We start from the raw sequence: 13,674 nt of genomic DNA, 5'->3' as shown, positions 1-13,674 counted from the left end.
AGCTCGCATAAATTGGCACTGAAGCCAGTAGAGCCAAACAGACTCCCACCAGCTGTGAATCAAACCCATAGTAATCTTTTGGTGCAACCCTTCCAGGCTGCCCTCCCTGCTATTCCACATCTGTGTTTAGTGCCGTGGAAATAACTCCAGTCAGGGACTAAGACCATGTCCCAAGGCAATGAGATTTGACTGCTGGATTGACTGCTTCCGTTCTGTTATGCATTACTGTTACTCTTGCAACAGAAGACCTGAGCAGGGATTTGGGGCTCAGCTGCACTAGGTGCCACAAACACAGAACAGCAAAGCATTGGGATTGTCAACGCAGGAATGATGCACTGGTTTAACTTAAACTGATTCTTACACCATTTTAATTTAACTGGTGAAAAGACCCCTGACTGCTTGCCTTCTGGTTCAAAAGTGATTCTTTCAATTTGGCTTTAACTTGTCCTCAATCAACCAAAGTTCAACCAATTTAAACTGAGTTAAGCTGAGCCTGTGGAGCCATTCACATGGGGTTTGCTCCAATCAGTATAAATTCATAGGACATGTTTCTCCTGCAGGCAAGGTCTGAGCAGAAAGCTGCCCTGCAAAAATAAGGTTTGGTTCCCTCTCTTGGGGCAGAGTCTGTCTGGAAATCAGGTCAGGGATATAGTGTTGACTTCAAACAGATTAATCAAGGTAGCCCTGTGCTGTGTCACTGCTGGGGTTGGCTCCCGGTCAGCCCCCTCAGTGTAAGATCATGTCTTTCTGCAGTGAAAACACTGCCTACCGTGAGAGACAAGACCCGAAGCTGAAAGAGCAGAGCCCAGAGTACTCATGAGACAAAGGCTATTGCCCTGCACTGAGGCCTAATCAAACCCTGTTTCCTTTTCAGTCTCCATTCCACCTTCATGATCTTTTCTTCCTAAACAGTGATCCCATCTGAGCTCTTGGGTCTCTACTCTGCTGCTCTGGCTGCACTTGCTGTACAGACCCTCTCTATGGCCTGTTCCCAGCCTTCAAGACAAGGAAGGGGAATTCTCACACCAATTATCCCTCCCTGCCTGTCCACTAGTTCTGCCTTGAAGGTGCCTGTCACCAGCCACTGGCAGCTTTGCGACTTGGAAAGGTCTGAAGTCAGATGGCAGCCATGCCATCTGTGGCGCCAGATGTGGCAGATATGTGGCAGATATGTGGCAGAGGTGCCAGATGTGTAGGTACCAGGACAGCAGGCATGAGGGGTATGGGCACCAAGTCACCAGAGACCAAGCACCAAATCATTTCAAAGTCGCTTTATAAAAACAACATTTTCTAGCAGATAGAGCAGGGCATGCAGAATCAGGACTCCTCAGTGCTCTTGCTAGCATTGCCACTGAGTCACTGATACATTTTGCAGTTGGTTGGGAACCTGGCCCTCAAGGGCTTTTTAACAACAGCTGCTTGAATGCTGGCCCGTAAGGCATGTCACATTCCTATGGTGACTTCTGAGGCCCCGAACTCAGCCTGCTCTATTAGGCAGCTTAATTTCTCCCTGTTGCCATGTCACATGCAGCTCTGAGTGCCCTGGGGGAAGGGGTGAGAGGAGCCCCCAGCCCTCAATACACCCTTGTGCCCAGATCAAGTCTCCTCTCTTATAGCGGTGCTGCTGCCTCTCTGAGTCCCAGGAGGTCATCATCACCTCTAGGCCTGGCCAGGGCTGCAGACGGGAATTGGGAGCCCTTGCGTGGTAAGAGAGAGCAGAAGCCAAAGCCACTCTTTTTCTCTCCTCCCATCTCCTCTTTCCTTCTATTGTTAACTTTGTCCTCTTCCTCCTCTCTCCCTCTTCCCCTCATTTCTTTCCCCTTCTCTCCTTCATTGTCCCTTCTGCTTCCCTTCTTTCTCCCTCCCTTTCTCCCTCCATTCTTCCCAGCGTGCTGCATCCCTCCTTTCTCTCCCTCTTTAATCAAGGCCAAGACTGAACGATCTCACCTTCTGAGCACACATTCAGCCCCACCCCAGATGCTGCTCCATAATGCAGGCAGAACATCCATGGGTCCCGTTTCCTTCCACAGGAAAAGTGGAGAATAGGAGTCTTGACCTGAAAGCCGGCAGGAGCTGGGGCACAGTGCCAGTGGGCTGAGCCTGTCAGGCCTCCCAAATAACAGTGGAAGATCTAGTTGGCATCTCACAGCATGGGACACCCAAGTGCCTGCTCAGGCCTTTTTCAAGCTCTACTGCTTGGGAGAGGAGGTGCCTCTTGCTCCGATGGTACCTCCTGGAAGCCAGTCTGCACAGCCACACCACTGGCATCCTCTGCAAAAGCAGGAGGCCTCTCAGGGTGGGCACTGAGGAGCTGGTGGCTCTGTGCTGGGACAGGTTATGCAGTGGGGGCACCACTCAAGAATTAATGTCCAGGCTGGATTTCTGTCTGGAGGTTCCCTTTGCCTCGTTATTGTTCATGGTCACTTGTAGGTCCAGGTCTGATTTTCAATCCCTCTCTTGCCTCCACGAGGTAAGGAGGGTCAGATCTGGCCCATGATTCTCAACCAGGGTGCCGAGGCATCGTGGTGTGCTGAGAGATTCTTCTAAGAGTGCCACAGGGTGCTGTACCATATGAGAGTTGGCATTTTCCAAGGTGAGCCTCAAGTCTAAACAAGGTAGAAGGCAGGGCAGGGTGGCACTTTACAGGATAACTTGTTCATAGATTCATAGCATCTGATGAATTAGGCTGTAGCCTACAAAAGCTCATGCCTCTCTGAATAAGTTTGTCTCAGAGCTCTGACCGTACAAAGTGCTATTGAAATGCTGCCTGGTATTGCTATAGTGCCATTTGCTTAAACATTTGTTGCTCTTTGCAGGGCTGGTTCTCTCTAGCCAGCATAAAGCAGGCGTAAAACACTCCCACTGTGACCTAGAAGCACCTTGCAGTAGTGTAGATGTCACAAGGTGCAGAGTAATAAAGAACCAGGTGTGATGTTTCTAGCTAATGTTGCCTCCCTGCTGTCGTGCTGTGACTATGGTTGATTTCTTGCGTGTTGCTTTCCCAATGAAAATGATGGTGTTTTGGCCAAAATGGCATTTCTGTGAGGAATGTTTTCATTTGATGAAGTTTTGCATCTCGAACCCCATAAGCTGTTGAAGAAAAAAGCTGATGGCAATGCAAAGCTTTCCCTTGCCATTGAAATTTGTCATGGGAACATGATGAACCTGGGAATTACTTCCAGCCAGGAGTGTTGGGTGACCTATTACAGCAAGGGACAGCTCCTCTCTAAAACCCTGAAGTGGCTGGTCTGACAGTCTCCACTGCAGAAATGTCACAGCAGCCAGAGCCAAAAGGAGAGGTGACTTTTATTTAGGTTGGGGATCGTGCCGGTGCCTGAAAGCCCTGATGATCAGTGAGGACCACCCTAGGCTCAGTAGCATGGACACACAGAACAGGGGGCTTTCAAATAGTGGTGATTCTCCCCAAAAGCATCAGATGCTCCAGGTACCTGCTCTGCCCTGCAAACCAAACACTTTGCATCAGCAAGGTCAGTTCCTTGAAGAAAACAACCTTGCACATGCTGAAGTCAAGAATAGTTTTGCCAGGGAGTTGAAGGCAGCTGGTCATAATTACAGGCTTCTTGCTCTCATTGGTATGCAAGCTGGAGCCTCACTGGCAATGATGGAGGAAGCTTCAGGAATTTCAGGCTTGCCTGGGGAAGAAGGGATCCACCTTCAATTGGCTGCCTTCCTCATGGCCCTACTCCTGGGGAAGAGTGGTCAATTGGAGGGGCTGCCAGGGGCAGGTGGAGTTCTTCTCCAACACCATCTCACAGGAAGGGAAAGAGCCCAGGAGCTCAGGGCAGCTCTGCCACTTCCTCCTCCTTCCCCTCCAGACAGCCCCTCTGCTGTTTATTCCTCCCCTGCAACACCGGGAAGATGCGTGGAGGCTGGGGGACAGGACTGATTCAGGGGCTGCAGGGACTGGCAAATGCGGGTTGAGAATTCCTGCAGTAGTGGCCAGAATCCTCTTACTAGCTCTAAGGGCCAACCAGTCATCATAACACACCCCACACCAAGCAGGATAAAACACAGCTGAGGCTCAGGGCCTCTGCACCACATCACCTCTGAGGGGACCCCAGTGAGAAAGTGGAGGAGAAGCCTCTGACCCAGGCACGTGCAGCCAGCCCAGCAAGCTCTCTGCTTGTGTGCAGATGCAGAGGGCACCTGACGTGTGTGCAGCCACTGTCATTCCTCTCCTGTCGGTGTCGCACGCAAAGGCCCCCATCCTGCAGTGAGGTCCATGCTAACAGATCAGACTGCAGGACCAGGGGGGCCAAATCTGTTTCTTCATTGCCCTGTGCCTTGCATGGTTACTTACACCAGGACAAAGCTGCTGTCCACTTTCCCCTGGTACAGGTGACTGCAAGGGCAGGGTGACTGGGGATGGCTGGGCAGCCAAGAAGTAGCCATCTGGCAGTAGCTACATTTGCTGCAGAACTGTTTAGACCTGGGTACCACTGTTACACCCTCCTGCCTGGTCCTGAGAGACTGCAAATACCCTGGCACCTCCTACCTGGCTCATTTTATGGAGCAACCCACCCTGGTGCCTCCTCCAGACTCTTCCATGCTGCAGCCTTTGCTCCTTCCTCCAGTTCTGCGCAGGTTGCTACCTCACAGCCCGAGCTTATTTGTCCTGAGCTGCAGAATCTAACCAGCATCTTCCTTTCTTCCTTCCACTTTTTTTATTTTGTTTTCACCTTCTCCTTTCTTTGTGTTATCTCTCTGCTGCCTGGGGCTGACTGACTGGATCATATTTCCCATTGTTGAAATATCATGGTCACAATTGCAATTCAAATCATAAACACAAATTCTAATTTTTTTAACTTTTTTTTTTCTAACCATTTGGAATTTTGACTCGGATTGGATTTTCTTTTCCTTTTTTTCGGTCCTGGGACAATGAAAACCCTCCCTCCCCCTCCTCGTCTGCTGTCTTTCTGCCTGCATTAGGTTGCCTGGAAGTGCTTCTGATCCGAATGATACGGGCATTCAACCCCTTGAACAACACGGTGCTCTTTGAAGGGAAGCATGGTGGAGTGCAGATGTTCAAATCACTTGGTAAGAGCAGAGTCGATTGCTCCTGGCTTTGCTGGGGTGGAGGGGGCTACATAGAGGTAGCAGGTTTGTAACCCTTGTGTTTTGATGGTAAAACCCTTGGTAACAAGAAACCTTAGTCCCATTCATTGCAGGGCCATAGAGAGATTATTCAGAAGCACCTAAGTGATGCAGTAGCACACTGACATTCACTGAATGTTGCATTTCTATTGCTTCTGTTCCTTAATGTCTTGCATCTTCTGTGGCAGTATCTCAGAGCGTTTATGTTCAGGGGAGAACTCTATAGGACTCCTGGCTTATACCTCATTCAAAAGGTGGCACAGCATCCTCATAATGTTCACAGCTGTATCGGAGGGAGCAGTGTCACTTCTTGTGGCACCAGCATTTCTGCTTCCTTGCTGACTCTTCTCTGACTCCTAGCCCTGCTTGGCTAGAGAGACCGACAGGGCCACAGCAAGAAGCAATAAGGCTGCAGACTGCAACCTCCACTGTGGAATAGTGCAGAAAGTCTGTGGCTGCTCAGCCTTGGGCAGCGATCCCATGAGCCAAGAGGAATTGATGAGGTTGGGAGACAAGATGCTACAGATAGCACTCAGCAGGGGCACTCTTACCTGTGGGCCAGTATTGTCCACTGCTGCCTATGGTACTGCCCAGTACTGCCTATGGTACCGTGTGCTCCTTGCATGGAGTGGGGAGGCCTAGATGGGTTTGGAAAAGCCAACTTTGCTTGTCTTTTTGATTCCCTGGAGTGGCAGCACTAGGGGAGGTGCATACTACCAGATCTGGCTGACCTTCTAGTGACTTCCTTGAGCCAACCTAAGTTAAATTAGGCCAGCACTTGGATGGGAGTTTCCAAGAGGCCCTGAGTGCTGTCAAAAGTCTTGCACGGGACAGGGTGCTTCTTGTTCTAATACTACTAACAAGAAGATGGGATAGCACAGGAGCTGAGATTCTCAGCCATATGAAGCATATGCTCCCCCAGTATCTTCTGCTTCCCACCTGTTACCCAGAGACTCTCTGGTTGGGGACCTTCAAGTCCCTCTTATTTCCCTGCCTAGTCTTGGGCAGCCTTCCACATAACCCCTTTCTACCTCTGGCTCCAAAGGAAGGGCCCACATACTTGGCTGCCATCATGGCATGAGATGTACAGGGTGGGGGAAATGAATTGTTTGCAGTGAAAGGGTGCTGCAGTGCAGTGATATGACATTGTCCTTCCCCTTGCCCCCTCATTAGGCTGTGATGACCTCATCAATGCCATCTTTGAGCTTGGAAGGAACCTGTGCCGGCTACAGCTGTCAGAGGAAGAGATTGCCCTATTTACTGCTGCTGTCCTGCTCTCACCAGGTAAGGGAGAGAGGGAGGGCCATTAGGGGTTTCCATTTTGGAGCGCCCAGCTCCAGCCAGAAGAGTGCATTTTAGCTGCAGTGCTGGGGAGGGTTAAACCTAAAATGGATCAGAGGATGAAACACCCTAGTGAAATCAGAGACCGCTGATCCTTATCAGGTGGACATGACCTGGCTCCTGCTGGAGCTCATAGCAGAACTCCCCAAAGGGAGCAGGATTGCAGCCTATGAACTTCCAGTGCCTTTCAAATTAGCAGACCCCCTAAGGACAAGACCCTTGCTCAGGGAGCTGCTTGTGCACAGCCTCTGTATTGCAAGGATTCTGATCCCCTCCTGGCGCTGACGGAACTGTTGCCTGCCTGTTCTCAGATCGCCCATGGCTTACGGAGTCCAAGAAGGTGCAGAAGCTCCAAGACAGGATCTACTTAACTCTGCAGCATGAGATCCGAAAGAAGCACTCCAGCGAGGACAAGCTTTCCAAGGTAATGGGGCTGAGTGCGGACAACCTGAGGTGGCAGGGCCAGTGGAACAGGGCCTCAAATACAGCCAGGAAGATGGGGACTAGAACCGAGGGAAAACTGTCTTGATACCAGGAACCACTGTACTGCGTGTGGTCTCCCAGCATGGGAAAGTAAGAGGAGCTTTTAACGGGGAGATGTTTAAAACTACCCTGGACAAAGGACTGGACCACAGGGGCCATCCTGCCCTAGTTGGGTTCAGTGGGTTTGCTGGGCTTCCAGTAACAGGCCTAGATCTGTTAATGTTAGGCTGACAAGGAGCCATTTTGAATCCTCTAATCTGACACAGGACAAAATAATATTCAGCTCTTAAACTGCTTATCGCTACCACATCCCAAATTACTCTAAAAAGCAGCTCAGGATCATTTATCTCCATTTCACAGGTGGGGAAGCTGAGGCACAAAGGAAGGAAGTGACCCAGCAGGCCAGTGGCATAGCCAGGACTAGAACTCAGGGATTCTTGAGACTCAGGCCAATGACCTATGTATGGTCTAGCCAAGACTGAACCCCTCACAGGACACAGAGTTTGGAGGCAGTGACAAGTGATTTCAGCATGATATGCAGCCCAGGATAAAAGGAAAGCAAAAAGTGCAGTACCCTTCCTACATCCTCATGTGAGCTTCATGGCTTAATTATAATGGAACCCACTCCTAGATGCAATAAAGGAACATCCTTTATCCTGAGTGTTAGGGCCATGCGTGTTTGGAGGCCAAATGCTACGGTTCTAGGCTGTTTCCCCAGGTACACAGAAAGCTATCTGCACACAAATGCTCATCTGTTATACTCCAGTTCCACAATCAATGGGACCTTCAGGCAGGGGTAACAGTTAGCAGAAGGGAAAGCCTCTGCTAGGGGGAGTCAAGGCTGTTGAAAACTGCTACAGCTGCTTTTTATTTCCTAAACTCTCCATGAAAATAGCAAACTACTGCACTTCACTGGTGCAAAACAAGGCTCAAAGTGCTGCATCCGGCCTCTAAATTACCCAGGTGCAGTACATGAGCTTGGAGATCTGACATTGGTATAAGCCCATCACAAGAGTTACATCACTTACATCAGCGCTAGCTGGGGCGTGGACTACGTTGCTGGAGATTAGGAGTGCCTGGTTCAAAGTGATACCAACAACAAGCCCAAATCTCACTCCCTTCCCTTCTTTTCTTCCTGCAGATGGTTTCCAAGCTGCCCTTGATGAAAACCATTTGTAACCTGCACTTGGACAAGTTGGAATTTTTCCGGCTCCTGCATCCGGAGACTGCTCTGAATTTCCCCCCTCTGTACAAGGAGGTCTTCAACTCGGAGCTCCAATACAGTGACCCACGAGAGAGCTAAGGCCAAACTACCTGCTAGTTCCCAAAGTCTGGAGGCAAACAGAAACTTCCAGGGTTGAGGAGATTTATTTAAATCAAAGAATCAAGCCCAAAAGACCCTTTGGGGCTGGGTTATCTCCCCTCAGCCCCACCTCCTTGCTGTGGATTGCAATAGCTCTTGAATGTAACGCACCTTGAAGGAAAAGCAAACTGACTTTGCCATGCCGGTGAAATGAATGTGAAATCTCCGTTCAGTAGAGGAGACTGTCCTGTAAGTAGTATGGTACCAACACCTCCCCCAGTGCACGGATTTCAGTGGAGCATGCCCACGCACGCACATCCACAAGACACAGCGAAGGGACCTGCCCACCAGCGCTTGTTCGAGGATCAGAATTTGTTCCCACCTTGTTTTATGTTTGTTTTTAAATTAAACGAAACCCAGAGTGATGGAATGAAAAAAGGGGCAATACAGACTTGTTCAGAGAGGAGGCAAGCAAAAGAGTTAGGATCCTTCCAGCTTTCGGACCTTAACTGGACCAGAGCAGAGGTAAAAACTCAGTGTTTTACTCCTACATTACACTGGGGTTAATAACAGCACAAGGTACAGGGCAACAAAGAACCAGGCCCATAGTGACCAGGCTACCTTGCAAAAAATGGGGAGGCAGAAATTGAATATGGCATCCTCGTAAGAAAAGAAAGCTCTAGGGTAAGAGTCCCAAGGCTTCCAGTGAGGCAGGCTGAATAAGCTCCAGTCAGGGTTAGACTGCATCTCCACCTCTTTGCAGCTAGGCAGTCAGCTAAGTCTGTCACCCCTCTGAAGTCCATGCGATCGACTCAACAAGTGTTTCAGGAATACTACCTGCCTTGCGTGGACATTAAGTATGGTGCACTTTCCCTAAAAGAACAGATTTGCTCTCATACCCATGGCCAAATCTCAGCCTCCAGCTAATGTGTAGTGCTGCTGTGCACTGCCCTACACCCCAGAGGCAGCTGCATTTTAGGGGTGCTGTATGCATAGTATCACTGCTTGGAGGTGGAAACCACTGAAATCAGCATGGTTGCAATCAGTAGTTAGTTTGGACCATGGATGTCATATTTTCATAGAAGCCTCTGCTAAAGCCGTCCCACGAAACCCAGTGTCTCAGATGAACCTTCTTTTCCCAGAGAATTACTTGCGAAGTGAAGAACTCCCTCCCCCCATATACAAAGGGTAGTGAGCCTGTTACAGCCTCAGCCTTCAGGGTCAGGCCACTCTCATGTTCATACAGGTAGAGGTTCCAAATTCGGTCCTCATTCAGGGATGCAGCATTACTGAGTGGGCAATGGGGGCTATAAGGGGGGGTGCTCTGCTGCAGTGCATCAAAGGCATCCCTGTGAGCCTGATCCTGACTGGTGCTCCACTTCTACTGACAGCCAGCAGCTTGAGGCACACTATAAGAGAGGTGAATTCCCCATGCTCAGTGCAAAGAATGCTGCCTGCCAGCTCTCCAGCAGTGTCAGGAGAAACCAGAAACCATCCTCTTTTGCCTCTTCAGTTCCTGGAGGGTGAAGAGCAACCTTTTTTGGTTGCTTTTTGCTACTTCTTTTATGGTTCACTCTTAGTTTAGCAGAACTCAAGGGAACCTTTATCAACAGCAAAATTACTGTGTATTGACAGAGACAAAGGTAATTATTCCTCCTTCCCCTGCCATCTCCAGTCTCCCCAAAGGCTATTTTGTAGGGGATCTACTACTAATGATGTCTCAGAGAAAAAAGATCAGGATCTATTTCCTTTGAGAACACCAGGGTGGAGGGACACCGTCTCTTCTGCTCTGTGTGACCACCCATCACTTAGTTATGCTGCTGGCAATCTATTTTCTACGCCCTGCCTCCCATTGCCAAAACTTTTAGGGATGGGGTGGAAAGTGTTAGAAAGACAACAGTAACTTCTACCAACTAAGGGCCAATTTCCAGTCTCCTCTCCCCTCCCCCCCCCCACCATTTATTCATTCTTTATATAGATAAGGCCCTTTTCTAGTAGCCTAGGCCATCAACAGGGTTTGAACCAAAGTCCTGCAAATCCATAGTGCAGACCTCTTCTACTTTAGCTAAATGAACATCTCCAGGGCAGGTTTTTGTCTTCTGTGTCAGTGTTTCCTTACTTTTGCTGGCCCATGGACAGCCAGTCTCAAGGGAACATCAGGCTTTGCTCTCCCTGTTGACCTTAGCACTAGAATATTAGTCCTGGGGCTGGAAGCAGTGGTAGAGGGCTGAGTGGTCAGCATGCTGCCTGAGCTGCAGGTTGGATACCGCTGCTGTAAGCAAAGCAGCCTGCAGAAGGTGAACACAACTCTCACTTATTCGGTCAGAGCTCTCTGAGGTGGGAATCCTATGACTCTACCTGCGTAAAGGCAGAATATAACCTGAACAAGAACCTGGGGCTTGGATCTTTCCTAAAAGCTACGGTACGCAAGATATTGCCGCAGGCTATTTCTTTTTGTTCCCTGCCTTCCTAACCTTCGCAGGGGAGATCAGAACTCTCTGGCCTAACTTATATTCATGACACTTAAACACCCATTGCCTGAATTTGCTCAAATTGCAGAAGGCTGCTGGCTGACAGCAATGTTGAGTGCCATATACCGAGGTAGGCAACCTTTTCTGGCTGTGGGCCAGAATGACCCACCCCAAGTGGAGGCAGGCAGGAGATGGGCACTAGGGTCTGGTTGCTGCTGCTGCTTTTCCCTGCGACAGCACAGGGATGGCAGCCACAGTCCAAGCCCCATGTCCAGGCCAGATCCAATGGTCTTGAAGGCCGTAGGTTGCCAACCCCCGCCATATACTGTTTCCCAAGGGGGCTGGCAACCTACAGCCTTCAAGACCATTGGATCTGGCCTGGACGTGGGGCAGGGGTGGGGCCTGGAGTCACTTATTTCCTACTCTCTTTGATCCCAGAGCTTTTGAGAAAAGTCAGTATTGCCTTTTTCATACACAGGGTTGTGCCTTTTGTAAAACCATTTCCAACAGCAGTACCATCTCCAGCAGTTTAGTGGCTGCCTTCCCAGATGGAAGACAGGCCTTAGGGAGAAAGCACGTGGGAAAACAAACATGCTTTGTTAAAAGGTCTCTTGGTTGTAATTTCCGCAAGAGGAGAATAATCCTTGTTTTAAAGGTGATCACTGCAGGTGTCTGGAAATGTTTGAGGGGATGGCGAAGGGAGAAAGCACACACCCTTTTCTGTCTTTGGTGTTCTCCAGGAAATGTGCACAAGGTTAACGTCACTGTTTTCATTTCATCAGCAAAAGACCAAGAAAGCACCTTAAATCAGGAAAGACTGAGCCCTCGCCACCGAGTTGTAATTTCCCTGCTGATGACACAGTATATATTAACAGGAGAAATTTTGGATTCTGAGCAATAAGAGGCCACAGGGGAATTTAAGGAAGAGGCTGGAAGTGCTAGACAAAGCCTAGCCTGCCAAACGCCAGCAATTGGCATTCTTACTTCCTTTTTAAAGGAACCAAGTTGTTGTTGAAATTATTTTTTTAAAAATAAATCGGCTTATGAAAATGAATGGAATTTGGGCCCTTTTCACCCATAATGCCACATTCCAACTGTTGGCCAAAGCTTTGCATTAAACAGTCTGAAAACTAAGATCTTCCATGCTGCCTAAGACAATTAGATCCCCACTATAAGTAATGGGAGGTACTAATCTAAAACCCCTAGAAACCTTTGCATATCTTGGACAATGCTTGTATTGCATATAGTTTCAAACAAGTTAATCTGGTGTAGATCACTCCCAGTTTAGCACTGGGTGTGTCTAGACATGCATTAACACACTTTAGTTAATGCACATTAAATTTAGTAACACCATTGTGAAGTACTAGGACAATGCGCATTAGCTTGTCTTAATGCACATTAACTAAAGAGCATGGTTTTTAGTGACACTTAATTTGCTTTAGCCTATTTTAACGTGTATTAACTAAATAGTACTTTTTTAGTGACACTTTTTTTTTTTTGGTGACACCCACTGTGTTCCATATATAGGCCAGTTTCCATGACCTATTTTGACATATTTCATTAATTGTAAAAAAAAATCATTTAAAAAAAAATTTAAAGGTTTCATTTAGAGAAACTAACCAAAAGGCGAGGGATCACTCTTTCCTGGATGAAGATCTAATTGTTGTTTGTTTTATATGAAAGTTTAGCTAAGTGTATTTCCACCTCTAGAGCCCTCACACTGTGTATAAAAATGGAATATATATATATATATATATATATATATATTCTCTTGTGAATGTTGGTACAAAAGAGAAAATATATAAAATTGCAGTCAGTTTTATGTTATTTTTTATCTATATGAATGAAAGGAAAAAATGGAAAGCATTTTTTTCATCTCTCACACAAACACACACACAAATACAACTGTAGATACAGACAGGTTTTATGAAAAAGTTTTACTTTTTAGATTTAGGACCACACTTCTGTTCTCATTGAATGTCCTGTCTTGTAAGATTGTAATTTCTATTTTTTTAAAGAAAAACCCTCCGAACTTCCTCTTACAAACCAGTCAGCTAAGAAGGGAGGGTGGGGGAGGGAAGATGTTTATTTAAGGAAAAAAAATCTTTGTCTGAATTTTTCATGACATTAAATAAAAAGTAATTTAATGTATGGAAAAAAAACTTTTTATTGAGGTGTATTCTATAGGTATATAAATGTATATTGCACAAGATTTACAGGAAAAAAATAAAGTCTGTTTTACAAAGTAAAAGAAAATGTGTTGGCAATACTCTGATTGAATTTAACTCCTGTTTCTTGGCAAACATGAACCAAAGTCTCTTCAAGGATTTCAGTGGGTTTGCATCAGGACCCTGGATTTAGGAAAGGTACTTTGGAGTATGCCTTACTTTAGACATGAACTAGACTACTCACATCTCTGAAGTTAGGTAGAGGCTTAGGCACCTTGCTGAACTGGAGCTTGACCTGGGATTTATTTCTCTTGGATATGCACTGAATTTCTCACCTGTGTCAGCACTGCACCAGCCTAGACACCAACTTTCTCCTACAATTAAACATTCTTTTGAGTAAATTCATCCAAAAAATGGAGATGGAAACTGGCTGAAATAACTTGCCCAATTAGACTGAATTTTGGAGGCATCAGAGGGTATTAGATACCCAAAACTCTTTCGGTTTCAACATCTATTTATGGGCCTCTGAAAGTCTCAGTTGTCTCGAACTCCAGGAGTGCCAAATGCAAGACACTCCTGCCCAACTGAACTTACAGCCTAATGAAGACAAGGCACAACTGCAGCACATAGCAAATAATCAGGAGTGGGAGAGGGAGGATGAGGATAAGGAGAACGTGTATTTGCAACAGCCAAATAAATAGATATCAGAAGTCCCTATTTACCAGCTGCCTACTCATTATCTGTTTGCACTTTCCAACAGGCAATCTCTATACTTTCTCCCTCTCACACAGTT

At 47.4% G+C, this 13,674-nt stretch overlaps 1 protein-coding gene across 1 annotated transcript in view; it reads left to right on the top strand.

Annotated features, from left to right (window-relative positions):
• Positions 1-12,833, top strand: part of RORB (RAR related orphan receptor B) — a 42,792-nt gene extending 29,959 nt beyond the window's left edge. Inside the window, exons 7-10 of the mRNA XM_090027582.1 lie at positions 4,951-5,058; positions 6,289-6,399; positions 6,768-6,880; positions 8,081-12,833. Coding sequence (XP_089883708.1) covers positions 4,951-5,058; positions 6,289-6,399; positions 6,768-6,880; positions 8,081-8,242 — 494 coding nt within the window. The 3' untranslated portion in view covers positions 8,243-12,833. The remainder of the gene's footprint in view (positions 1-4,950; positions 5,059-6,288; positions 6,400-6,767; positions 6,881-8,080) is intronic.
• Positions 12,834-13,674: the final 841 nt, after the last annotated feature.

This window comes from Crocodylus siamensis, chromosome 14 (genome assembly GCF_052110815.1).
Source record: "Crocodylus siamensis isolate JL-2025a chromosome 14, ASM5211081v1, whole genome shotgun sequence".
In the NCBI taxonomy this organism is placed as follows: Eukaryota; Metazoa; Chordata; order Crocodylia; family Crocodylidae; genus Crocodylus; species Crocodylus siamensis.
Note: the sequence above shows the minus strand (reverse complement) of the source record. Positions and strands in the feature narration are given on the sequence as shown.